The sequence below is a fragment of the Hippocampus zosterae genome, chromosome 5, assembly GCF_025434085.1.
Source record: "Hippocampus zosterae strain Florida chromosome 5, ASM2543408v3, whole genome shotgun sequence".
Taxonomy (NCBI): domain Eukaryota; kingdom Metazoa; phylum Chordata; class Actinopteri; order Syngnathiformes; family Syngnathidae; genus Hippocampus; species Hippocampus zosterae.
Window position 1 is genome coordinate 2,116,066 of NC_067455.1, and position 25,451 is coordinate 2,141,516.

At 46.8% G+C, this 25,451-nt stretch overlaps 4 protein-coding genes across 10 annotated transcripts in view; 2 read left to right on the forward strand and 2 right to left on the reverse strand.

The window, feature by feature from the left end:
- LOC127600438 (ephrin type-B receptor 5-like) overlaps positions 1-7,908 on the forward strand; it is a 27,568-nt gene extending 19,660 nt beyond the window's left edge. For 2 of the 3 annotated variants that reach the window (XM_052064977.1, XM_052064979.1), the window contains 13 exons: positions 1,772-1,927; positions 2,170-2,441; positions 2,895-2,976; positions 3,346-3,470; positions 4,105-4,267; positions 4,352-4,466; positions 4,543-4,598; positions 4,815-4,931; positions 5,033-5,280; positions 5,599-6,042; positions 6,115-6,299; positions 6,388-6,546; positions 7,316-7,908. In XM_052064977.1, the coding sequence (XP_051920937.1) occupies positions 1,772-1,927; positions 2,170-2,441; positions 2,895-2,976; positions 3,346-3,470; positions 4,105-4,267; positions 4,352-4,466; positions 4,543-4,598; positions 4,815-4,931; positions 5,033-5,280; positions 5,599-6,042; positions 6,115-6,299; positions 6,388-6,546; positions 7,316-7,421 (2,228 nt within the window). In that variant the 3' untranslated portion in view covers positions 7,422-7,908. The remainder of the gene's footprint in view (positions 1-1,771; positions 1,928-2,169; positions 2,442-2,894; positions 2,977-3,345; positions 3,471-4,104; positions 4,268-4,351; positions 4,467-4,542; positions 4,599-4,814; positions 4,932-5,032; positions 5,281-5,598; positions 6,043-6,114; positions 6,300-6,387; positions 6,547-7,315) is intronic. The other variant, XM_052064978.1, reaches the window with a different exon arrangement.
- Positions 4,442-25,345, reverse strand: zgc:92606 (uncharacterized protein LOC100000242 homolog). 3 transcript variants are annotated; one of them, XM_052065360.1, is made up of 6 exons: positions 25,254-25,345; positions 24,263-24,352; positions 24,104-24,182; positions 23,873-23,991; positions 23,180-23,248; positions 4,442-4,452 (listed from the first exon to the last, which is right to left on the reverse strand). In XM_052065360.1, the coding sequence occupies exons 2-5, from the start codon at positions 24,350-24,352 to the stop codon at positions 23,183-23,185; spliced, it is 354 nt and encodes a 117-aa protein (XP_051921320.1). In that variant the 5' UTR covers positions 25,254-25,345; the 3' UTR covers positions 4,442-4,452; positions 23,180-23,182. The 3 variants fall into 3 exon arrangements, with proteins under 3 accessions (XP_051921320.1, XP_051921318.1, XP_051921321.1); XM_052065358.1 differs by lacking the exon at positions 4,442-4,452 and having other exon boundaries at positions 22,844-23,248; XM_052065361.1 differs by lacking the exon at positions 4,442-4,452 and having other exon boundaries at positions 22,844-23,248; positions 25,147-25,311.
- On the forward strand, positions 10,205-17,530 carry trpv6 (transient receptor potential cation channel, subfamily V, member 6). The gene is made up of 16 exons (XM_052065071.1): positions 10,205-10,564; positions 10,892-10,989; positions 11,078-11,200; positions 11,944-12,084; positions 12,385-12,483; positions 12,565-12,740; positions 13,322-13,468; positions 13,774-13,853; positions 13,940-14,075; positions 14,199-14,285; positions 14,737-14,813; positions 14,892-15,057; positions 15,637-15,703; positions 15,818-16,086; positions 16,235-16,341; positions 16,983-17,530. Exons 1-16 carry the CDS (start codon positions 10,434-10,436, stop codon positions 17,209-17,211), a joined length of 2,133 nt encoding a protein of 710 aa, XP_051921031.1. The 5' UTR covers positions 10,205-10,433; the 3' UTR covers positions 17,212-17,530.
- Positions 17,468-22,776, reverse strand: si:dkey-26c10.5 (uncharacterized protein LOC563797 homolog). 3 transcript variants are annotated; one of them, XM_052065291.1, is made up of 8 exons: positions 22,643-22,776; positions 22,361-22,569; positions 21,968-22,063; positions 21,014-21,124; positions 19,291-19,395; positions 19,066-19,217; positions 18,868-18,968; positions 17,468-18,201 (listed from the first exon to the last, which is right to left on the reverse strand). In XM_052065291.1, exons 2-8 carry the CDS (start codon positions 22,476-22,478, stop codon positions 18,075-18,077), a joined length of 810 nt encoding a protein of 269 aa, XP_051921251.1. In that variant the 5' UTR covers positions 22,479-22,569; positions 22,643-22,776; the 3' UTR covers positions 17,468-18,074. The 3 variants fall into 3 exon arrangements, with proteins under 3 accessions (XP_051921251.1, XP_051921252.1, XP_051921253.1); XM_052065292.1 differs by having other exon boundaries at positions 21,014-21,118; positions 22,361-22,717; XM_052065293.1 differs by lacking the exon at positions 21,968-22,063 and having other exon boundaries at positions 21,014-21,118; positions 22,361-22,718.
- Positions 25,346-25,451: the final 106 nt, after the last annotated feature.

The window sequence follows — 25,451 nt, forward strand, 5'->3', positions numbered from 1 at the left end:
TGTGTGGAGTTTGCATGTTCTCCCCGGGCCTGCGTGGGTTTTCTCCGGGTGCTCCGGTTTCCTCCCACATTCCAAAAATATGCGTGGCAGGCTGATTGAACACTCTAAATTGTCCCTAGGTGTGAGTGTGAGTGCGAATGGTTGTTCGTTTCTGTGTGCCCTGCGATTGGCTGGCAACCGATTCAGGGTGTCCCCCGCCTACTGCCCGAAGACGGCTGGGATAGGCTCCAGCACCACCCGCGACCCTCGTGAGGATCAAGCGGTTCGGAAGATGAATGAATGAATGAATGAATGAATGAATGAATGAAAGCTATTCATTTGTGACAGGCCTGAAAAAGGAGCCAAAAGGCTCCGTGGCGGACAAAAGAGACGGCGCGACACCGAGCAGCTGGCAACTGGATTTTAATGATGGGACAATATGGAATCAAATGTGTGTGTGTGTGCGTGTGTGTGTGTGTGTGTGTGTGTGTGTGTGCGTGTGTGTGTGTGCGCGCGATGTCCGTCGTGGGATAATGCTTTCTCGCCACATCATGTTTCATGTCAAACCCGTAAGAGGACACGTCCGCTGATGTGCACACGGAGAATGAAAGATGGACGAACGTGAAGTCACACGGCGCGTCGGTTTTCCCCGCTGTGCCCCCCCCCTTCCACCCCCTCTTCACACCTGTTTAAAAGCCACGCGGGCCCCAGAAGACAAGCGCGAACACCGAAAGGCTTTTATCACTTTCTTTTCTCCATATTCGTCCATTTCTGCTCCTTCTTCCTTTCCCCTTCTTCTCCCGTCACACTGCGGCAATGCGAGTGTAGCACGCGTCCGCGCTAGCTTCATGCTAATAGGCAATGCGATACGCCATACGCGGGCGAACGAAACTAGCATCGGTGTTTCAGCTGTTTAAAGCGGGCGATATTTAAACACAGATGGTGCGCGACACGTGTCGACGTGCGATAGAGCAGTATAGTCAGTCATGTATTCTTTATCCTCTGCCAAAAACAATCCATATGGCTGAATATTACAGAATCTGCACCCGTCTATTCACTGTAAAACACAATTTTTTTTAAAAAATCGCCAAAGATGTGCAATCATCATTGAAGACACCAAGGTGTGAGCATGAGACAAACAATGTGCGCCCTGTGATTGGCTAGCAACCATTCCAGGGTGTACCCAACTTCTCGTGGCATGGGGCAGATTTTCATTTCATTAGACTGAGATGTGTGTCTCATATTTGGCCCTTTCTTTTGGGGGGGGGGGGGGTTCTTGTGGGAAGTCTGGCCGTCGCTGTGCAGTCTGCACAAGGCTTCAGTGTTTCAACGGGGGGGGGGGGTGTAGACTTTTTCTATCCACCGTGGCTTCCGTTGACCTCCATTGTAAACAGGTTTTATTTAGTGTCTGGGCATAAATGAAGACATAAGGTAAACATATTTACCGTTTATCTTGAATGTGTCAATTTTTTTTGGGGGGGGGGGGTGCTTAAGCACAGTTGACTTACAAAATAGCCGTTTTTCCTGTCGGGTGCGGACGCATAAACGGGGCGCTTGCTGAAATGGCAGCACATCGACACGCCACGGTCGCACGGCGGCGCGCAGGACAAACGAGGCCGCGGGTGCGTTTAGCCTCGACCTCGGAGTTCAGCCGGCACAACGGTTGAGATTAACACTCGACACACGGTCCGCGTTTCCAGCGTTCTTTTATATCTATCAATTTTTTTGAACATCATCACATCATTCTCGTATTTCTTTCTAATCGAGAGCCTCCTTGTGTGTCTTCCGGCAGCCTGCCCCGTGGGCTACTTCAAGCCCGCTTCAGGCTCCGCCCCCTGCTCGGTGTGCCCGGCCAACAGCCGCACCAGCCGAGAGGGCTCCAGCGTGTGCGAATGTCGCAGCAGCTTTTACCGGGCCCCCGCCGATGCCAACTCATCCGCCTGCACAAGTGAGGGAGACCCCCCCCCCCCCCCCCCCCCCCCAGTCATTTATCTTGACGCCACATCTGTCATCTGTTCACTCAGATAAATCTTGAATTGTGGCTCGTAGCTTAGCATCCTTTTCATTTGGGTCACACGTCATTGGCCAATGTTGGCGGCGTCAACTAAAACGCCACATCCACAAACTCCGATGCCGAGGACCCATTTTGAACTCGTGGACGGCGTTTGAAATTTCCCTTCTCTCCAACAGCTCCTCCCTCCGCTCCGGTGTCGTTGTCTTGGGAGTACGAAAGCGGCGACGGCGGGGTGTCTCTACGCTGGCGCCCTCCGGTGGACATGGGAGGCCGCAGCGAAGTATGGTACGGGGTGGTGTGTCGCATCTGCCCCTCGCCCGCCATCGCCAACCCGGCCGCGTGCTCCTGGTGCGGCGAGGGCGTCGCCTTCAGTCCCGTCCAGACCAACCTCAAACAAACCAGCGTGACCCTCGGCAACCTGCTCACCAGAGTCACGTATCTCATACAGGTGCGGATTTTCCGCCGTTTTATTTCTTAAATTGATCATTTTTGGGAATCGTTTAAATCTGTTGAGAAAAAAAAATTTGGAGGGGGGGGGGCTCAGGTACCTTATCGGCGAGTTTTCACGAGCTCTCCCGATCAGTCTTTCCATCTTCCAGTTGTAAACAGCCCTGCGATTGGACGTAGATGATGTCTTACTTGTTGTGATTGGTCGGCCCCTTCCAGGCCACGCCCCTTTCCGCTTTTTTTCATCAGTGGCCATTGCCATCCCTGGGCTCAAGGTGGAAGAAAGGGCTTTGCAAAGGGAGTTGTTGTTTTTTTTTTTCTTAATGGTTGACTTTTTTTTATTCTTTTTTTTTTTTTACATCTACGTCGTATTACGGCGGCGTTGGCAAATCGCGGCGCGTGTTTTGGCCTCCCTAAAGAAGTGTCACGGCTGTGTTGTTGTTGCTTTCGCCAGGTGCAAGCCTTGAATGAAGTGTCGGCGCTGAGCCCTTTCCCAGCTCGTTACGCAAGCATCAATTTTACCACCAGCCAGTCAGGTGAGTCCAGACAGAAAGGAGGATGAAAAAAAAAGAGGAGATGAAAGCCAAAGCTTTTGATGCCAACGTATTTGCGTTTGGCATGAAGAGCGAGCGCCCTCGCTGCCCTTCCGCTTTCTCTTTCCGCCCCTGCTGTCCAGGCAGGAAGGTCGCTCGAGGTTACAATCTCCTGTCAGATCGCATTCTAGTCCCTGTGGGATGACGGAAAGGACCGCGAAAGGAGCTTTTTTTGTTGCATGCTGCCTTGTGAAATGAAATGAAATGAAATGGAATGAAATGGAATGAAATGGACTCCTCTGTCTTGCGCAACGCTGCGCTCTTGAACGGCCTCTTGAATATCAGGCCGGCCGTGTGTTGTCTCTCCCACAGTTCCCAGTACGGTTCCCATGATGCACCAGCTGAGCCGTGCCCCGGACTCCATCACGTTGTCGTGGCCGCAGCCCGACAGACCCAACGGGGACATCCTGGAGTACCAGCTCAGATACTTTGATAAGGTAACCAGCAGAGGTGGCGCTTGTTTTTTTTTTGGGGGGGGGGGGGTCACCATCAAATTTTGAACATTTCTTTGCGATGAGGAAAATTGCCTGAGACCATTAAAATTGTTGGTGAACGTTTTTGCGACCGGATGCGACCTTGAACAAGCTTTGTGGGGGGGGGGGGGGGGGGGGGGTCACCATCAAATTTTTTTGCAATGAGGAAAATTGTCTGAGACCATTAAAATTGTTGGTGAACGTTTTTGCGATCGGATGCGACCTTGAACAAGCTTTGCGGGGGGGGGGGGGGGGGGGGGTCACCATCAAATTTTTTTGCAATGAGGAAAATTGTCTGAGACCATTAAAATTGTTGGTGAACGTTTTTGCGACCGGATGCGACCTTGAACAAGCTTTGCGGGGGGGGTGGGGGGGGGGTCACCATCAAATTTTTTTGCAATGAGGAAAATTGTCTGAGACCATTAAAATTGTTGGTGAACGTTTTTGCGACCGGATGCGACCTTGAACAAGCTTTGCGGGGGGGGTCGGCGCAAAGGTGCAACTTGAAGGTGAAGACTTGAGACGTTTGCCTTCCCGCCACCATCCGCTTCCCAGCACGGACGGATGTCTTGACGGTTGTCCCCCCCGCTTCCGACAGGGCTCGGACGTGGACAGCGCGCTCAGCGTGTACAGCGAGACCAACACCCTGACCGTCGGCTCCCTGACGGCGGGCTCCATCTACGCCTTCCAGATCCGAGCTCGCAACGAGCGAGGCTTCGGCCCCTACAGCAACACCGTCTACTTCACCACACTGCCTCTCGGTAAGGCCGAAGATGGCGCCCGGGTCCGTCCTCAAGGCGGAAGCTTCGACCAAGTCAGCGTTTTTCCCTTCTTCTCTTCCACAGAGGAACATTCCCAGCAGGTCCAAAATCAGCTTCCTCTGCTGGTGGGCTCGGTGATGGGAGGGGCGGCCTTTCTGCTGGTGGTGGCGGCCATCGTGGTGGTGGTGGTATTCCGCAGGTGAGGCCCTCAACCGGGGGGTCCGCCGGACCAGACGCTCCACGCAAATTGACCGCGTGTGTTTTTTGTGCCTCAGTAAAAGGCGGGCGAGTCCGTACAGCGACAGACTCCAGAGGTACATCAGTAACAGAGGTGAGGAGACGTTTGTTGGTTCAAAAAGTTCTTTTGACCTCGCGTGGCGCCGTGTGGGCATGAGTGGTCGTTAAAAAACAAGGCCGGAGGTTTTAAACCTCGAAGAAAAATAAAAACAGAAAAACAAACATTTCCTGATTGGAGTTGGACTTGAGCAATCGCTGTGCGCGGGCTCCCTCTAGTGGCGGCTTCCAATACTGCTCCGTGTTTCTTCAGGCGGTGTGAAATATTACGTGGACCCCTCCACTTACGAGGACCCCAGCGAGGCTGTCAAAGAATTTGCCCGGGAGATTGACTCCACTCACCTGAGGATCGAGGAGGTGATCGGCGCGGGTAGGTGTCGCTCTCTCCCAGGATTGGTCGCCGGGCTTGCCGAATGGCAAACGATCGACGGGTGAATATGCCGCAAGGGCATCGCCTCTTGTCTTCTGCAGCCCAGTTCGGGGAGGTGTCCCGGGGTCGCTACCGTCCGCCGGGGCGCCGGGAGGTGCTGGTTGCCGTCAAGACTTTGCGCTGGGGGGCGTCAGACCGAGAGAAAGGCATGTTCCTGAGTGAGGCGGGGGTCTTGGGGCAGTTTGACCACCCCAACGTGCTCAAGCTGGAGGGCGTGATCACACGTGTCCCTCCGGCAAGGATCGTCACGGAGTTTATGGAGAACGGGCCCCTGGATTCCTTCCTCAGGGTGAGCGAATCAAACGCACCCAGCAGCGGTTTTTTTTTCCCCTCTTCGTCCTTTTATCAGAGGTACTGAGTCCCACCCCGCCGCGGTTTGGCTTTCGCCAAAGGTGCTTCAGGCGGTTGGAGCTCGTTGACCCGTGATATCAGTCTTTTACTTCACTGCCCCCCCCCCCCCGACCCCCACCCCTCGGTTGTTCTTTCGAATGTTTTATGAATTTTTTACGAATGGTGATTTCAAAATGAGTCCAAATCATCACGAATATGACTTTTTCCGTCACGGCCCAGCTCCAGAGCCACAAACGTTTTTGGTCGCCCCCTGCAGGAGAACGAGGGTCAATTCAGCGTCCTTCAGCTGGTGGGGATGCTGCGAGGCGTCGGCGCCGGGATGCGATACCTGGCGGAGAGGAACTTTGTCCACAGGGACCTGGCGGCCAGGAACGTGCTGGTCAACTCCAACCTGGTGTGCAAAGTGTCCGACTTTGGCCTGTCCCGTCTCATGAGGGGCCTGGACCACAATGTGCCAACATATACCGCCTCCCTGGTACGTTCTGTGAAAAGCCCCGCCCCCCGAACGGCGCAATTTTTGAGCGGCTCCGTTTCCCCCCCCCCGCGGCAGGGGAGCAAGATTCCCGTGAGGTGGACGGCACCGGAAGCCTTTCAGCATCGCAAGTTCAGCTCGGCCAGCGACGTCTGGAGCTTCGGCGTCCTGATGTGGGAAGTGATGTCGTACGGCGAGCGCCCCTACTGGGACATGAGTAATCAGGAGGTGAGGACGCACGGCGACGGCCGTACGACGCGCTCCCGCGCGCCAGTCTTTTTATCGGATTCTCCAACCCAGGTGATGAAGGCCGTAGCCGAGCAGTTTCGTCTGCCCGCCCCCACCGGCTGCCCCTCGGCCCTCCATTCGCTGATGCTGCAGTGCTGGCAGGCCGAGCGGGGGGACCGGCCGGGCTTCGAGTCCATCCTGTCCTCCCTGGACCGCCTCATCAGGCATCCCGCGTCCCTCAAGACGGACGTAGCGCGGTAAGGCCGTCACCCACCCGGGCGACGAGTATTCACAAAGCGGGGGGGAGGGGGGGGGAATTTGGATTTCAATTCCTTGTCTTTGTAGAAGCTGCTCGCAGCCGCTGCTAAGCCCCACCCCCACAGATTTCTCCTCGGTGGCCACCGTCGGCGATTGGCTACGGGCGCTGAGGATGGAGCGATATCAAGATGAGTTTGATCGAGCGCACTTGGACACGTTGGATAGAGTCAGCCGCCTCACCGTGGAGTGAGTACAGCTCGGACAGAAACGCTTTTTTTGGGGGGGGGGGTAATAAATAAATAAAACCACACAAAAATCAAAGCCTTTTCGAAAAAAATATCAATTCATTGAAATGAACAATAGGGCGGCCCGGTAGTCCAGTGGTTAGCACTTCGGCTTCACAGTGCAGAGGTACCGGGTTCGATTCCAGCTCCGGCCTCCCTGTGTGGAGTTTGCATGTTCTCCCCGGGACTGCGTGGGTTTTCTCCGGGTGCTCCGGTTTCCTCCCACATTCCAAAAATATGCATGGCAGGCTGATTGAACACTCTAAATTGTCCCTAGGTGTGAGTGTGAGTGCAAATGGTTGTTCGTTTCTGTGTGCCCTGCGATTGGCTGGCAACCGATTCAGGGTGTCCCCCGCCTACTGCCCGGAGACGGCTAGGATGGGCTCCAGCACCCCCGCGACCCTAGTGAGGATCAAGCGGTACGGAAGATGAATGAATGAATGAAATGAACAAAGCTGAACTGAATGAACTGAATTAGAAATGAAGAAAGTCAAAACGAAATATAAAACTAACGGTCATGAAAAATCCCAAACGATGACAGGATAATACCCGTGCACGGGTCTCTGCCAAGGGTAGTACGGTTCGGGAAAACTAATAAAATAACCCAAACTGGAACAATATTCTTGTTCTCTCAATAAAACTCAAAATTCCCCTCATAAAATGAAAAAAAAATAAAAAACCCCAAAACTACATCTGACGTTAATAAGACTAACCATCCTATCCTCGGTCAGAGACATCCAGAACCTCGGCGTCAACCTGCTGGGTCACCAGAGGAAAATCTTCAACGCCGCCCAGCAGCTCAAGGCCCACCTGACTCAGGGCCAGGTGGAGGTGTGACTGCAAGCGCGCTGAAGGCCACCAGCGTGGACTCCTGCTGACTTTTGCCACTGCATTCAAAGACATATCCGGGGACTGAAATGACGGAAGAGGTGCACTGTGGGAAATGAAGTCCGGCGAGGCCCGAGAAGACTGCAGCGGCCACTCTCGCGTTCAAGTGACAAAAACAGCAATTTTTTGGGGTTGGGTGTCAAACAAGCGTCCACTTTTGCCCGTGAGATAAGCCCCCCCCCCCCCCCCCAAGCTTTTGTACTCCACAGAAGTCACACACTTCACTTGGTTTTTCCGGTTTGACTGTAGGCACTAAAACACTTGTCACTCTGTGACCGTGTGACACTATCGGATCGGACCAACACTTGAAGGGAATGTCCGCGGATGCGGGTGTCAGTTTACACATGAATAGCTGTGTTTACATGTATATGTGTTCACCACTATTGCGTAATTGTGAAGCATTTGTAAAATAAATGAAAATATTTTATTTAATTTACATCGCTGTCTTTTTTTTTTTTAAACCGAACACCCTCCTATGTGTAGATTGTAACAATTTTCAATCAATATCCAACAAAATATCATTTATATTATGTTCTCCTGCCTATCACACTTTTCATTTTTGGAACCAGTCCTAGTAGTCACTGAAAAATCGATTATTCAGTATTTTCATGGTTATTCTGAAAAACCATAGAAGGCCACAAGGTGGCGGCAAAGCACCGTCTAATAGAAAAGTAATGCTTTGGCACCTTATTGGTTCATCACCGTGCCAAGGAAAGATTATGTAAGTGAAGGAGCTTCTGTTACGCTGAACATAAAGTTTAGAATTTACGCGATTTTATTTTGTCAAGCTGCCGCATAAAATAATATCATCTGGGTCCAGATATATTTTTACGTACGCTATACATCTCATCTAACATAAAATAGACATCGATCAGTATTAAAATTATGGTATCCACTTATAAAATTGAAAACAAATTCAACAAAAAACAGTTTCCGGCACACACTAGCATTCATTACTTTTGGGTAAATATATTGTATGAGAGTTTGTGACTTCAACTTCTCGAGAAGAGAAAAAATAACTCGTGTTATTCTCATGACGCTAACATCAATGTGAATGAATGTCGATATCATCGGTATCAATATTATCGCTAATTGGATCGTTCCGCCGCTACTAATTGGCACTCCGTGCATCTGGACAGCAGACGTAACCGAATCGCGGGGGTGGATTCGTGTTCCCCCTCCTAAAGAACTTGACATTGACCACCCGGATTACCTTCGTCATGGAGTCAACCATCTACGCGGAGGTAAGCATTTTTAGAGTGGAATCGCAGTCGGAGATCTGCTGGCCTCAGCATGTGTCAGGCAAAACTCGGCTCTGTGGCATGGCGGTAGCAGCGCTGGGTCATGGTAAGTGATCTTCCCCGATAGCGAGACAAAGTCCCGTCCCCAAAGTCACTGGAGAGCGCGGACGGGCCTTCCCGAAACCGTCAATGAGAAGGAAGCGTGATTATTCGTTGAATTGTCCCAGGAAGTGTTTAAAAATACGATGGCATCATTTTCATTCATCGGGTACCGTTTTCCTATTTTGTTGGGTTAGCATTGCATGATTTTATTTATTCCATGAAATCTGAAATTTAAAAAAATATTGAAAATATTTCAAGTTTATGGTTTTGCATTTGTTTTTTGTTTTCGCCCCTCATTATTTTCTTTCCTTTTTTAAATGTATTTATTTGCTTTTTACTGGTTTACGGGTACTGTTTTCCTATTTTGTTGGGTTAGCATTGCATGATTTTATTTATTCCATGAAATCTGAAATTTAAAAAAATATTGAAAATATTTCAAGTTTATATTTTTGCATTTGTTTTTTGTTTTCATCCCTTATTATTTTCTTTCCTTTTTTAAATGTATTTATTTGCTTTTTATCGGTTTACGGGTACTGTTTTCCTATTTTGTTGGGTTAGCATTGCATTATTTTATTTATTCCATGAAATCTGAAATTTAAAAAAATATTGAAAATATTTCAAGTTTATATTTTTGCATTTGTTTTTTGTTTTCATCCCTTATTATTTTCTTTCCTTTTTTAAATGTATTTATTTGCTTTTTACTGGTTTACGGGTACTGTTTTCCTATTTTGTTGGGTTAGCATTGCATTATTTTATTTATTCTATGAAATCTGAAATTTAAAAAACATATTGAAATTATTTCAAGTTTATAGTTTTGCATTTGTTTTTTTTTTGTTTTGGTCCCTTATTATTTTCTTTCCTTTTTTAAATGTATTTATTTGCTTTTTATCGGTTTACGGGTACTGTTTTCCTATTTTGTTGGGTTAGCATTGCATTATTTTATTCATACCATGAAATCTGAAATTAAAAAAAAATATTGAAAATATTTCAAGTTTGTAGTTTTGCATTTGTTTTCGTCCCTTATTATTATTTTCTTTCCTTTTTTTAAATGCATTTATTTACTTTTTACAATGCAAATCATTGATGGTATCGTGATTCACCCTTAATTTGACGACTGGTCAATTTTAATTCTCGACTGCAGACTTCCCACTTGGGTCAATTAGAAGAGCCTCAGGGTTGCAACCTGTCAATTAAAACGCGTGCCGTGACGCCTGCTGATGCCAACGCTGACTTGGGACTGCCTTCGTATCTGATTGAAAGGCTTGCAAGTTCCAAACTGGTTGTTCCCGAAAGCTGCTTTTTGAAACCTGTCATGATGCTGCAGAATTTGCCATCGGGGCCATGCGGGTTTTCCGGGCGGGCTGCCGGAAGGCACACGGGCCCGCTCGCCCGCCATTGAAGGCTTCACCTGCAAACTTTCAAAGAACGTCTCGTCTTCTGAAGGACTTCCCAAGCCGCTCGTGGATTACTCACATTTCAAGCGCGAGTCCCACTCCAGGTCAATGTCAATGTGTCTCCTCCCTCGAGACGGGCTGTTATAAACGCATGCTCACCTCCCCTCCCCTTCTTCCGTGACTTTTGACACCCCCGGTGCGGTGGAAGCAACGTTTGGACGAGCATGTCCCCTGCGCTGGCCAGGTCGGCTCCCAGCGAGCTCAACCACTGGTGGAGTCAGCTCAAGTTTCGCCTTCACCACAAGAAAGGATGGAACCAGATGCTGGACGAGACCTTCCTGTTGCACACCAAGTGGTAAGAAGTTTGTTGCATTCATTAAACAAAAAAAAAAACGGTGGATTTTAAAAAGTCTACACACCCCTGTTTAAAAGTGCACGTCCGTTCCACATGAAGAGGTTAATTTTGATCACATCTATTGATCACACTCATTTTTATATCACAAAAAGCTGCTATTTGAACAGGAGTGCGTTGACTTTTGCAGTACAGTAATCGTATGACGTCATCATATCTCAGTTGGATTCCCGTATCGCCCAAGTTTGTTACTTCCCGCCAGAGACGAGCGATGAAGAAAACGAATGAGAAATATTTGATCGGAGGCTAATGGAAACGTTTCTCTTCCAGCGTGAGCGACATTCCTCTTTTCTACGCGGCAAAGAAGAACAGCGCGGGCTGCATCAAGAAGCTGCTCGGCTGTTCTTCCACCAACATTTTTGAGAGAGGTACAACCACCCACCCTGTCTTGTCTGTCCCGTCCGTCTGTCCGCCGCTCTGTGGTTGAATCCCAACGTGCCTCGTTGCGCCTTTCAGGCGCCCTGGGCGAGACGGCGCTCCACGTGGCCGCCATGAACAACAATCTGGACGCGGCGGTGGCCCTTATGGACGGTGCCCCTGAACTCATCAATGAGCCCATGACCTCCGACCTCTTCCAAGGTTTAACACACCGCGGCGTAGTCCGTCACTTAATTCAACACCAGAAAATAGCTTTTGAAAAATCATACTTAGCCTCGTCTAAGACGCTTTGGCGTTCGACTCAGCATGACTTAGATTTGTTCTTGATTTTACTGCTTGGTGCTTTCTACCGCCTTTATTACCGATTTGTCTCACTGTTTATTGTGCATGTTAAATCGCTCCATATACAGCACTTTGTATGCAGTTTGAAAGTGCTCGAGAAATACTCTTGACTTGACTTAAGACATTTGTTACTAGTTACCTGGTTTTTAAACTTAATTTAAAAAAGAGAAAATTATTAATAATATTATAATAATAACATTATTATTACAGTTCGAGATATGACTTGTTGGACATAAATGACCACAACAGTTTCTTGCTCTGAAATAGCCACCGTATGAACTCTATAATAGAAAAAAAATGTCCCTGTAATCTATTTATTATACAGATAAATCAAAGTATATATTTGGAGTTAACATCCAATGGGAATTGTAAACATCCTTATTTTACTGAATATTTTATTTTACGCCACGTTAATATATGTTTCTTTTCTGATGAGAGAGCTAACACACACACACACACATTCCTGCACTTGTGGCACAGTGAGGACCAAGTAAAAAAAAAAAGTCCTGCAAAGCGAGGACCAACCTTTCTGCTTGACAAACACACGTACACACACACACACACACACACACACAGCCCCCTCACACTCTCCCCTGCCTCAGGTGTCACACCTCTCCACATTGCTGTGGTGAATCAAAACTTCGACCTGGTCCATCAACTGGTTAGCCGCGGGGCGGACGTGGCTACGCCCAGAGTCACGGGCCTGTACTTCAGAAAGAGGATCGGTGGACTCCTCTACTGCGGTGAGAAATTGTGCACAATTAGGAGGCGTTCGTACACTAAATACTTTAAATTGTAATAAGTATCATTTCGTTGGTATTGTTTCAATTAACAACTCGAATGAAATATTTTCCCCAAAATGCGAGGGGTGTAGTACTCCCTTTTGATAGCTACAGTACGCCAAAGACAAGAATGAGTCATAAAATCTCTTCATTTAGTACAACAGTATTTGTTCCTCTTGTTCACGGAACAATTATTCAAGATGGAGGCGTTTATTTGAACCAAGTAGGAGGATAACAACGCCCTCGTCCCAATGTCCTCAGGTGAGCACATACTTTCTTTTGCTGCATGCGCCGGCAATGAGGACATCATCTCCATGATCATCGATGCGGGGGCCAGCACCAGGGTCCAAGACTATCGCGGTATTTGACGTTTTGAAAACAAAGCCCGGCATGCCTGACGCGACTTAACTTCTGTCTTTTGTCTTTTTTTTCCCTTGAAAGGCAACACGGTGCTTCACATTTTAGTCCTGCAGCCCAACAAGACAATCGCGTGCCAAGCTATTGACCTAATAATGGCCCGCGATGCAGAGCTGGACCAGTCGGTACCGCTCGACATGGTGCCCAACTCCCGAGGCCTGACGCCTTTTAAACTGGCAGCCAAAGAGGGAAACTCTGTGGTGAGCGCATATGACTCCCAATCTGTTTTGCGGTGTGGGGATGTCGCCATCCAACTTACGCACAATTAAAAATATCGGATAGACTTTGTGTAATCTACTTGATTATTTGTTTTATCTACGTTGACAGAGGGTTGGATTATCTAGCTAGGTTGATTTAAAGTACTCTATAAATACAGTTGAATTGAGCTTGGTAGCTAGCTTGCGCTGCCAGTTGATCTGCTTGCAAAGTAGCATCCGGTATTCTTTCTATTTTTCCATCTATCGACCTCTCACTGTTAGTTCTTATGTCTAGCTAACTCGCTAGCCATCTTGAAAGCTAGCGCCGCTATCTAGCTAACTCTGATGGTTAATCTGTACTTCTTTCTGGCGAGCCGGCTAGCTATCTTGCAAGCCTCTTCCAATCTAGCTAGCTAGCTAGCACTGCTAGTTCATCCGTCCTTCTATCTGGCTAGCCGGGGAGCCGTTTTACAAGTTAGCTAACTTAGCTCAGGTATCTATGGCCTCCTAGTCTCGCCACCGGTTCCGTTTGATAAAATAGGTGAAGCGGATTTTTTTTTTTCACTCCTCTTCGTCTTTGTCAGGTCTTTCAGCACCTGGTGAACAAAAGGCGTTTGGTCCAGTGGGGTCTGGGACCTTTGACCTCTCACCTCTACGATCTGAGCGAGATTGACTCATGGGCCGACAACATGTCAGTGCTGGAGCTCATTGTGGGGAGCCCACAGAAAGAGGTGCAGCTGGGTTTCCATTATTATGGAGTTAAATACTATGTTTTTATTTATTTGTCTGTTGCTTCTTTTGAATTTGAAGATAATTGTGTTTGGGGAAGCACGAATAATGAATTATTTGATGAGATAATCAGTCAAAAACTCCATTCTAAAACTATTAACTGCAGTCCTAAACATTTCTTTTCATTGACATTGTATTAGGATGATCTTATATTTCAAAATGAATGTTGAGTCTTCTCAGCACACGTAAATGAGTGACAAATACGTCAAACGAATGGATGATGCCATTCAATATTTTGTGTCTCAAGGCCAGGAGAATACTGGAGGTGACCCCTGTGAGGCAGCTGGTCAGCCTCAAGTGGAACCTATACGGAAAACATTACTTCAGGTATGCTTTCAAGTCTTAACTAAGCACCGGCACACTTGTTTCGTGTTGCCTCATACTTGTTCTTTCTCGAAATATCATCTCCGCAGACTCCTGATGGTTTTCTACCTGCTCTACATTGGGATGTTCACATTGTGCTGCATATTTCGCCCCCTAAAGGATGCTCCGGAGAACTACACGTTATCAGATATGGACAGAACGATCCGAGTCCAGAAGACGCTCCGTGTGCGTTGGCAGCTACAAAATACACGACAGAAGCATCGGCGCATTTATTTTCGACAGCGCTTGCCCTCATTCGGGTCTATTTCCGGGGAATTGACTATCCTTCTCTCTCTCTGTCGTTCTCAGGAGAGTTACGTGACACACTCGGACACCCTGCGTCTGGTCGGGGAGATCATCAGTGTCCTGGGAGCTTTGGTTATCCTGTTGCTGGAAGTATGGCCATTGTGCACTTACGATGGATATAAAAGTCTACACACCCCTGCTCAGATGCCAGGTTAACTTCTTGTGATAGAAAAAATAGGGGTGGGATGATTCATTTACCTCCCGTGTGATGATTAGATTTATACTCTGATTGTTTTTTTTGGGGGGGGGCGGATTTAATATCGCAGTTATTGGTATTTTACTCAAACAACACATTATTTTGTAATGCAAATTAATTAATTGTAATTAATTTTAGATTAATTGTAATTAATTTTTAGATTAATTAATCGGAAATAATTTTTAATTAATTAATTAATTGATGATTAAATTAATGCATAAATTTATGCAATTTAAACAGCGGTGTGTACACTTTTTTTTTTTTTTTTAATATCCACTGTCCAGACTGTTTATTGCAGACACTCAACGACACTTTTTGCTGTCCATCCCTCTTCCATGAGATCAGATTCCGGACATCCTGAGGGTGGGAGCGAAGCGCTACTTTGGTCAGACGGCACTCGGCGGCCCCTTCCACGTGATCCTGTACGTCGTTGAAATGGCCGCCAAAGCTGCCCCGTCGCATTAGAAGGCGCTCGAAATGGGTTGTTGATTCTGTTGCAGTGTCAGCTACGCTTGCCTGGTGGTGCTGCTGTGTGTGTTCAGAGCGTGCAGTGTGCAGGGCGAAGCCGAGGTCATGGCCGTGTGTTTGGTGCTGGGCTGGACCAACGTCATGTTCTTCGCGCGCGGCTTTGAAATTCTCGGCCCGTACGTCATTATGATCCAGAAGGTGCGCCCCGCTCGCATTTTTCAAAGTGAAAGTGACTTGTTGTGTCTGGGGGAGGGGGGGGGGTACAGACTGCCTTCATGAGTAATACATGCATCTAATTAAAATAAAATAAGATGGGGGGCCAAGCAATAATGTTACTAATTTCAAAGGTATAAAAAAAAAATCCTGATACCTGCATGTGTGTGCGTTTTGAATTTATTTGATTTCATAAACTCAGCTGACCCAGGATTGAGCTAAGTATGAGTGATGCTAATTTTTTAGATTTTTATTGATTTTAATTAATTAAAATTAATAAAAAATTTAAAATATATATATATTATATTTATATTAATTAATTTTAATTAATTTATTAAATTTAATTTCAATTTTTAATTGTAATTCGATTTCATCAAAAAAGGGGGCATAGAGAACCTCTTACTGTCGAGACAATTTTTGACTTCCCCTTGAGCATTTTTTTTTGCGATTACAGTCTGTGTGGACTCGATGCGGTTTGACTCGTATTTCTTCTTTTCTGACACGGCTGCGTTGACCTTTTTGTGGCACTCACAATCGCATCCTTTGCCATCTTTTTCTTCCTAGATTATATTTGGAGACCTGACCAAGTTTATGTGGCTGAGTGTCATTGTACTTCTTGGTTTTTCAACTTGTGAGTATGCCCATTCCACGCACAAATTGAGTACTTTTGTCTCAATATTCTACCATCTGTTCATGGGACGAGAGTGTTGAAAAAACATTGTGGTAAAATGTCACGACTGTACAGCCCTGTGGATGGTGTACATGACTCAGGAGCCAGACACCATCCCGGCGTATCGCTCCTTCCCCATCACGCTCTTCTCGCAGTTTGAGCTGACCGTGGGCCTCATCGACCTGCCGGTGGACCACACCTTCATCACGCCGCCGATCGTGCACGTGCTGCACTGCGCCTTCTCGGTGGTGTCCTGCATCCTTCTGCTCAACCTGCTGATCGCCATGATGAGCGACACCCACTGGCAGGTGGCCCAGGAGAGAGACGAGCTCTGGAGGACTCAGGTGAGAGTTGCGGCGAAGGAGCACATCCGTGCGGAACGTTGAAGCCAACCCTCGCCCAAACGGAAAACAAAAACAAACAAACAAAAAAGCTTGCGCTTCACTTCATAACAATGTAGTGTGTGGCGTTGTCATGGTAACCGCTGTGCAGGTGGTGGCAACGACGCTGATGCTGGAGAGGAGGCTGCCCCGCTGCCTCTGGCCTCGCCTCGGAGTGTGTGGGCTCAGCTACGGCCTGACCGAGCGCTGGTATCTCCGGTAAGTGGCGTTTTGTTCCGTTTTCTTTTTCCAAACGCTTTATCGAGCATCAAGAGCCCAGTACAGGACGAATATGTGGGAAAACTGTTGCTCACCCCAGCCTACCTCCCATGCCAATTAAGCTTCCTTCTGACCGACCAATCAGAAGATGGGGGCGGGGAAAAATGCCGATGTCATTGTGGGCCAGCTAGCTGGCCCTCCGAGAATTAATTTGAAATGAGATTGGTTTAAAGCGAGAGTCCTGTTGCATAATAGTTTTTGTTACGTTCTGATCGGCAGATTAGAATGATGTGGCAACAACGGAGAAAATGAAATGTGACTGGACAAAAAAACAAACAAACAAAAAAACAGAAAAACAAATCTAACATTGACATGTACTGGAGGCAGTGCAGCCGAAACAAATTATATATTATAACCATGCATGCAGTGTATAATTTTAATAAACGACATTGTAGCATCACATGAAAGGTATACTCCAAATAATTTCACTGCAATGTGTTCTCTAGTATATTTTTGTATTTGTATTTCAATTGATGACCTCCAAAGCATTTGAATGCTCGGTCACAATCTCAAAAATATATTTTTAGATCAACCTCGGTATAACAATGTTCTGTATGCCCGATGGCTGACTCACTTTACAGAGTCGAGGACAGGAACGACCCCTTGATGCAGAAGATGCGGCGATACATTCAAGTGTTTGCTCGGGAGGATGAAAAGGGGGAGATGGAGGGAACCCAAAAGGCCGCTGCCAACCTCAAGGTCAGACAGAGGAATCGGCGATCCATTTCCGGCTGGAAGTTGATTCGTCAGAGCGCTTTGGGTGCCGACGTGGAGGTGGAGGAGGACGAGCAAGACATCCATTTTGTCTAAACGGAGCCGGTGAATGACTTCATGATCTATCTTTTGATCTTTGCGTGAAAATTGTGGCTTTTTTTTTTGCGCTGTGGAAAAGGAGTGTCTGATATTGCAACATATAAAGTGGGAATATATCTTAAGAGGGAAGAAAGTTCTGCACAAATTATTTATTTGACAATCAACCTTTATTGAAGCAAAAATCAGAGTGAATCGCACTACCCACTACATAAAGGCACTTGTAATTGTACTTTAAAATTGATACAGCAGTCACTGACTGGTCATCCGAAACTTTATTCAGTCAAGCCACATATTGTACATTTAAAAAAAAAAATAACGCAGCACATTAGTTCGGCTGAGCCCAAGGGTAATTTTTAATTGTTCTGCCTGTTGTTGTACGGCACCGGCACAGACATTACTTCTTGCAAATACTTTTTGGACCAATTAATGAAGCTGTATCCAAAGGTAGCAGGATCCAAAATACATCATCAAATGTTTAGTTTCGATTCATTATCAAGGTCTCAAAAATGTTCATTCTTGTGGTTGCAATTTGTGGCCATGTTCAAATCATGGAAGAGAACGGTTTCTAATATTTGAAGGAAATTTACTGTTTTAGCCAAAAAAAAAAAAATAAATCAAGCACATGAATATGAATGTCAAATTACTTGCATTCCGAACCAGAATGTTCCGGTGGTTTGACATTGGAATTCTTAATGATTGCCAGGCAGTCTACTAAATATTAAGCGGGTAATATCAAAGAAAAGTTGCTAGCATTTGCTGCAGACAATGTACAGTGCTTTGTCCAACTTGCAGAGCATGGATCATTTAAAAGGCTTTCATTTGCACGCTTGGAAAAAAAAACGCTTCTGGCTAACTCCTGTTCAGAGGTGCATCCGACAGATGTAGTATGTATATGAGCTGCAAGGTGACTTGATCCAGTTCTTCTCGGCAGGCTTGTTGCTGCTCAGAATCGCACAATCTCCCGTTGTCTCGTCGTCTCCCCAGTAGCTACAAACCACAATCAAAACCGTCAACCTTGGTATTATGCGCATAGCGAGCTAGCCTGCTTGCTAGCCAGCCAGCTCGCCAGTAACATTAAAAAAAAGTCAGGAATGAAGTTGGTGAAAATTGATATTGTTGTTCTGTTGATATAAGATACAACTGTGCAGTTATAAAAGAAAGAAAAATGGATAAACCATTGTACCGACACGTGCGCTCCATAGCAAGTGTATTAGCATCGAGCTAAGCTAACGTGCTCGCGGAGAATAGCTCTGTGGCCTTCGTTCGAGCCAATTTGACAAAATCGTTATTTTCCCTCGGAAACGGCAGTATCACAAAAAAAATATCACCCTACAGAAACTAACAATAAAATAACAGTCTTATCAAGTCTGGGTTGCAGAGACTTGAATAGCCACACTTTCGAAACACTTGAATCTAATTCCAGAGTTCTCAATTTAAGAAAACGGGCAAGTACAGATACCAAGTATCGATATACGGGCCTAATTTTAAACTAATCAGATACTCATGGAAGTTGACGATACCAGCCGTTGATGTTTCGGACAAAAATAAAATGAAAATAAATTCTGATATTGAGCAAGTCCTCCTTGGCAATCGTGGCGTTGTACTGCGACGTATTGACGATGGACTGCATGGAGTGTATCATAGCCGACTCACTTCTGTTTCAGCGTGTTGTCGTCGATCCAGGTCCATATATCATTTGTGCTACGCAGACCGATCCAATATTTACGCCCGTTTCCATTTTGAGTCAGAAAGCTCTGGAATAGTGAGGTCGACAATGACATTCCAACGACAAGAATAGCAAATCCATTTGTTCTCAGTGGTGCCTGTACAAATGATCGGCGTCACAACCACCTGGACTTTCTGGCTGCTGACCACGGCCAGAGATCCTCCCTCACCGGTACAGTTGTTCTGGCTCTCCTCCCAGCTCAGCCTCAACGTGGACAAGAAGAAACAAGACTGGTCCAGTCGCACCCACCTTGGGGGGCACTGCTGGCAACAGGAACCTAAAGCGGGGTAATCCAGCGCAAGTCATTTTTAAACGATGACTCTTAAAGTGGATATGGTGAAAATGCTCACATCGGTCTCGATGTTGAGAAGTGAAAGTCCTGCAGTGCTCCACGGTGCAAGTTGGCGATTTCCAGCTCACCGCGTTCACGGCGCAGGCGCCGGATCCAGTTTTCACTAGAGGGGATCGATTTACAATACATATACACGCGCATCATTTGTGGGAAGAACAATCGCGAACCCACTTCCTCCTGACTTCCTGTTCCCACAGGAGACAAAAGATACACCGTGGTGGATACAACATCATTGATAAACATTACAAGAACTGGGGGAGGAGAAATTCCATTGTAGATACTTTTTCCCAGGCGAGGCACTCCCGCAAGGGGGGGGGGGGTCCTCATTCATCCATCCATCCATCCATCTTCTACCGCTTATCCGGGGCCGGGTCGCGGGGGCAACAGCTTTAGCAGGGAAGCCCAGACTTCCCTCTCCCTAGCTACTTCTTCCAGCTCTCCCCGGGGGATCCCGAGGCGTTCCCAGGCCAGCTGGGTGACAGTCTCTCCAGCGTGTCCTGGGTCTTCCTCGGGGTCTCCTCCCGGTGGGACATGCCCGGAACACCTCACCAGGGAGGCGCTCAGGAGGCATCCGAATCAGATGCCCAAGCCACCTCATCTGGCTCCTCTCGATGTGGAGGAGAAGCGGCTCGACTCGGAGCCCCTCCCAGATGACCGAGCTTCTCACCTTATCTCTAAGGGAGAGCCCGGACACCCTGCGGAGAAAACTCATTTCGGCCGCTTGTATCCGGGATCTCGTTCTTTCGGTCACGACCCATAGCTCGTGACCATAGGTGAGGGTTGGGACGTAGATCGACCGGTAAATTGAGAGCTTCGCCCTTTGGCTCAGCTCCTGCTTCACCACGACAGACCGATACAACGTCTGCATCACAGCAGACGCTGCACCGATCCGCCTGTCGATCTCTCGCTCCCTCCTGTCCTCACTCGTGAACAAGACCCCAAGATACTTAAACTCCTCCACTTGGGGCAAGATCTCCCCGCCGACCTGGAGGGGGCACTCCACCCTTTTCCGACTGAGGACCATGGTTTCAGATTTGGAGGTGCTGATTTTCATCCCAACCGCTTCACACTCGGCTGCGAAACGCTCCAGTGAGAGTTGGAGAGTCCCGGTTTGAAGGAGCCAACAGCACCACATCATCTGCAAAAAGCAGGGATGCAATACTGAGGCCACCAAAACGGACCCCCTCAACGCTTCGGCTGCGCCTAGAGATTCTGTCCATGAAGGTTATGAACAGAATCGGTGACAAAGGGCAGCCTTGGCGGAGTCCTACCCTCACTGGAAACGATTCCGACTTACTGCCGGCAATGCGGACCAAACTCTGACATCGGTGGTATAGTGACCGGACAGCCCGTATCAGGGGGTTCGGTACTCCATACCCACGAAGCACCCCCCACAGAACTCCCCGAGGGACACGGTCAAACGCCTTCTCCAAGTCCACAAAACACATGTAGACTGGTTGGGCGAATTCCCACATACCCTCGAGAACCCTGCTAAGGGTGTAGAGCTGGTCCACTGTTCCACGGCCGGGACGAAAACCACACACCTGGTTGAATGGTCCTCATTCAACACACCTGATTCAAATGATCAGATCATCAGCAAGCTGTGCGCAAACCTTACATTGAAACTGTTCAATGAAGGGAAGACATTTTATTGTTGTAATGGTATGTCATGCTTCCCCTGCCCCCCCCCCCGCGCAAGAGGAGTTATTGACGAAACTCACATTTCACGAGCAACACGATGATGACCAGCAGCAGCACCAAAGACAACACGGTCAGGATCAAACATGCCAGTCGGTAAGGCCTCGTGGCTTCTTGGATCTGTTTGACTGACAAAGTGCGAATATCTCAAGAGTTGTAGTGAGCGGGCGACATATTCCAAGCCGGCGAAACTTTTTGTGTTGTAATTTTGAAGGCTTCGGGAACTGACAAGCTCATGCAAATAAATGCAACTCTTCAACATGACGTTTGTTTGAATGTATCCACATTTTAATTTTGGTCACTGTTTTAATGAAATGTTATGGATTGACAAATGGTGTTTCATGTGAGATGAAAAACAAAACCAAAAAAAAAAAAGCCAATACCAATGACTTGAATGGAAATGAAATAAATGATCAAATGCTACTTAGCTAGTCAGCCAAATTTTGACCACACAACAAAATCCCCCAACTTCTGCTTTTGATTCTTTTATCTTAAATGTCAGCAAACACAAAGTTACGTTTTTCAAGAATCGAGTTATCAGCCACAGAATCACTGTCATGGTGGCACGCCCGAGAACGGGGGGGGTTGTCAAAGTCATTTTTTTGTCACGGGCCACAGTGTCGTCGCCCTTCACCTCGGCTGGCCATTATGACTGAAACCATATAAAGAAGTCAAGAGTAACCGTTTCAACTATTTAAGTGACTAATGAGGGGTTTGATAACAAGAAAATGCTGACAACAGCTCTCATTTATTACATATGATATTTTCTTTTATATATATTTTTAATTTGGGTACAGATTTTAGGAGTCGACATGCTTGATTGGCTTTGGTGGGCTGATTTTGGCCCCTGGGCCTTGAGTTGGACACCCGCGCCCAAACATGTTCTCAGGCACCCTTGAGCCTTTTTTAAAAAAATATAATTTTTAAAAATAATATTTATTTATTTGTGGGGGGGTGTAATGTGCAATTGAGTGTACCTGGTCGTTTAGTTGGTTCTGAAATGTCTGCATAGACGTCCTCAGGTGGATTTTTAAGTCCCGTGTAGTCGCCCAGGTCTGCTTCCTCTGCGGCGGCTAAAGCAAAATTAACGGGAACGCATTTGACCAGAAACTAGATGGCATTTGTAAATCTAAAATGTTCCCAAACTTAATGAGGGGGAAAAAAAGAAATACTCGGGCAAATGGTGTGCCGTTACTAGCCCCGATTTTTATTTTTATTTTTTTAATAAAGAAAATACAATACAGATGACTTGAATGGAAATGAAATATGATCAATAGCTCTATTAGCCAGTCGGACAAATTTTGGCCACGCAACAAAATGCCACAACCTCTGCTTGTCTTGAGAAGGGTCTAAATGCATTTTCTACTTACGTGTTGGGCCCTCAGCATACGAGTACGGGTTCCCTTCACCTTCGACTTTCAGCATCGTCTCCTTTGCCTTATCGGCTTCGTGTTGCTTTTTCTTGCCTGCGATCTCGTGCAGCTCCATGAGAGTCCTTTCTTCTCCGCGGTTAACTTTCACTTTCCTTGGAAAAGTACTTGGTGGGCGCTGAAGAGCCGAGAAGTTCCGTACCGCTAACCTGTTGTCCGCGAGTGCAAACGCAACTGGTGACAAAGATGCAATAAAGTGTCGGGATGCTTTTTTTTTTTAACCTTGAGAATGCGCAAGCGAGGGAGGAAAGCTCCCGAATGCGTCCAATCTTCAGCTGCTTGATGAAGACTGAATACTTCCCCTTCTTGAGATTCGTGATCTTTGTATTGGGCCGTCCTCAAATTCTTTAGTCGCCGGTGTCAAAGCGAATCCGGGGAAACGGAAGAAGCATTGCGACACGATAAGCAGAAATAAACCGCTCATTACCATGTTTGTGTCATCTTTATTTTCCACCCCCCCCCCAAAAAAAAATCCATAATTGCGGCATTTATAAAAACAAAACTATGTTCATTAAATACACGTGAGAAAGATAAGGGGAGCTTCACTTTTCCATTGCTTTTCTTTCTTTAAAAAAAAAAAATCATCATGAAAGGAACCCAAAACCAAAAAAAAAAAAGACGGTACAGTAAACATTTAATACTAAATGAAACTGCCACCTTTAGCCTGTTTTACGCATACATGATTGTAGGCATATCAATCACGGCGTCTTCCTTCTCCCCCACTTTCTCGTTGTCGCCGACGCGGAGGCGTGATGGTCCCCTTCAGGCGCCGTAGACGCTCTCGTTGCTGTAGGTCAGGTAGAGAAACAAGTCGTCGTCGTGGTGTTCCTGGAACGCAACGCAACACGGGTTCAACTTCAGGATCATGATCGAGCTAAGGATGGTGTTTACGTTTTTTTTTTTCTTCTTCAACCTAACTTGTGGCAAACACTTATTTTCACATTAGCAAATTGGAGCCGTTAGAGTTCAATTCTCGAATCTCAAATCCTTTTTCCCCATTGAAATGAATGCAAATGTTACTCAAATCTCGCTCCACAAAAGCAGCACCAAAAATGTTTTGCTCTTAAATAGCAAAAAAAAGTACTCTACATGAGAAAATAAAGACATAGGACCCATATTGGAGAAAACCACAAAAAAAAAAATCACTTTTATTGGTCCCATACTGCAAAATGAGCCCGATATTGAAAGCCACATTAAAGTACACACGATTCACAACACCTCAAAGTCCCCGAAAGTCTAAAGCCAATTTCAACGGTGAATGGCAATAAATAGCTCGGAGCAAGCACGTGCTCACCCTCTGCCTCCTCCCACATTCCAAAAACACGCGTGTTCAGTTCAACAAAGACTCGAGGCTGTCGGACACGCTAACCACTTACTCGCCGTGCTGCCCCATCAATGTATTCCAACGTGAAATCTGAAATACTGGGCGTCCCGTTAATGACACCGCCTTACCTCATAGACTGCAGAGAGAGGAGAGCTGGAGGGCGGCATGGAGTTGTTGACGAAGAAGAAGAGCGCCTCCTCTGGTCTCAACGACACGCGCTGGCGGATGAGAAAACACAGCTGGCCCACTGAGAGGGAAACAACAGGAGATGGTTCACGAGAGAGAACAGGGGTGGGTACAACAGATTTTTTTTTTTTTTTTAAAAAGGCACAAAACCGCAGAGTGCATGTTAATAGTACCTGTTAAATCTGAGGGCACCAAGTACTTCTTCTTATCCAGTTCGGGAGCACGTGACCTCTGGGCCCTCTCCACGATGATCTGTTCAGGCAAAAAAAAAAACAATCCATTCAATAGCTTGTTGTTACCTACAAAATAAAATCCTTTGCCGTCATGCTGACCGGTATCTTGTCGGGATGCTTGGCCCGGACACGCTCTCCTTCCGCTCTCCTCACCTCCAGCGGAATCGAGCGCTGGTACGGACTCGCCATCTGAACACAACGACACCAGTAAAGCCTTGAAGCTGACAGACAAGCGCTTTATTTATTGAGCGAACAAACAAGAAAAGATGACATGACTAAGCAGCGCATTCATTCATCAAGTGACAGATGTGTTTTAAGACGTGAGGCACGTCGGTACATTTTTTTGTCTTATTAGTAGTGAGCTGTCGGACGATATGTAGTCAACATGGAACGATTTCTGATGTCATGGCGTGCATATATGGAACGCGCATAAGCTTGTTTAATATTTTGTGACATTGCGCTGCTCTATTTAGCAATTTAAACACATCACTTGTGTTTGTTCACTGCATGGTGGCTCAATCATTTGAAATGTCAAAATACAGGAGACCTCTTTCGCTGACTGTAATGTGTTTTTCGGGTGTGGGCGGGGCAAAAGCAGTAAACAATAACAGCTCGATGGATTTTTTTTTATCCCCAAGCGTTTCAGCTATTTATCGCGTTTTTGGCCTCCAGGTTAAGTCTCATGGTCGGAATGCAGCAAAAAAAAAAAAAAAAGTAAAAAACGGCCGTTGAGAAACAACAATGCCATGTTCTCGTGACGTCAAAACTGCCGCGTTGTACTTGACAGCTGCCTTGGCTTGTCTGCTTGCTTCAACAGCCGAATTCCGATAAACAATCTACCTGACAAGTTTACTTCTATTTGTCTCCATTGTGGTGACGTGAATAAGGCACGGGGATGTTAACACGAACCAAGCCGCTGCTAACGTTGCTCAAAGGACCATATGTAGCAATACCGAGTGGTGGTTTCTGGTTTGTTTACGCACCTTTCAAGACGGTTCGACTCAATTTCAGACCACGGCCAAAATCCCCGATTGTTTACGGCGTCAGCAAATCAATTATCATGGAAAAAACGGATTGCGCTCAAATTAACCTTTTTGAGAAATCCGAAGTCCAAAGATGTCGACTGTCCTGTTACGCTACTACAACAACAACACAAATAACGCCCGGTCAGCCCACCGTATTTCTGACCAATCAGAGGTAGTCTTGTTGATTGACAGTAAAGCCAGACCATTCAGAATACACAACTGGAGACCCTGCTGTGATTTCATTGGTGAACGGTCTTGTTTTA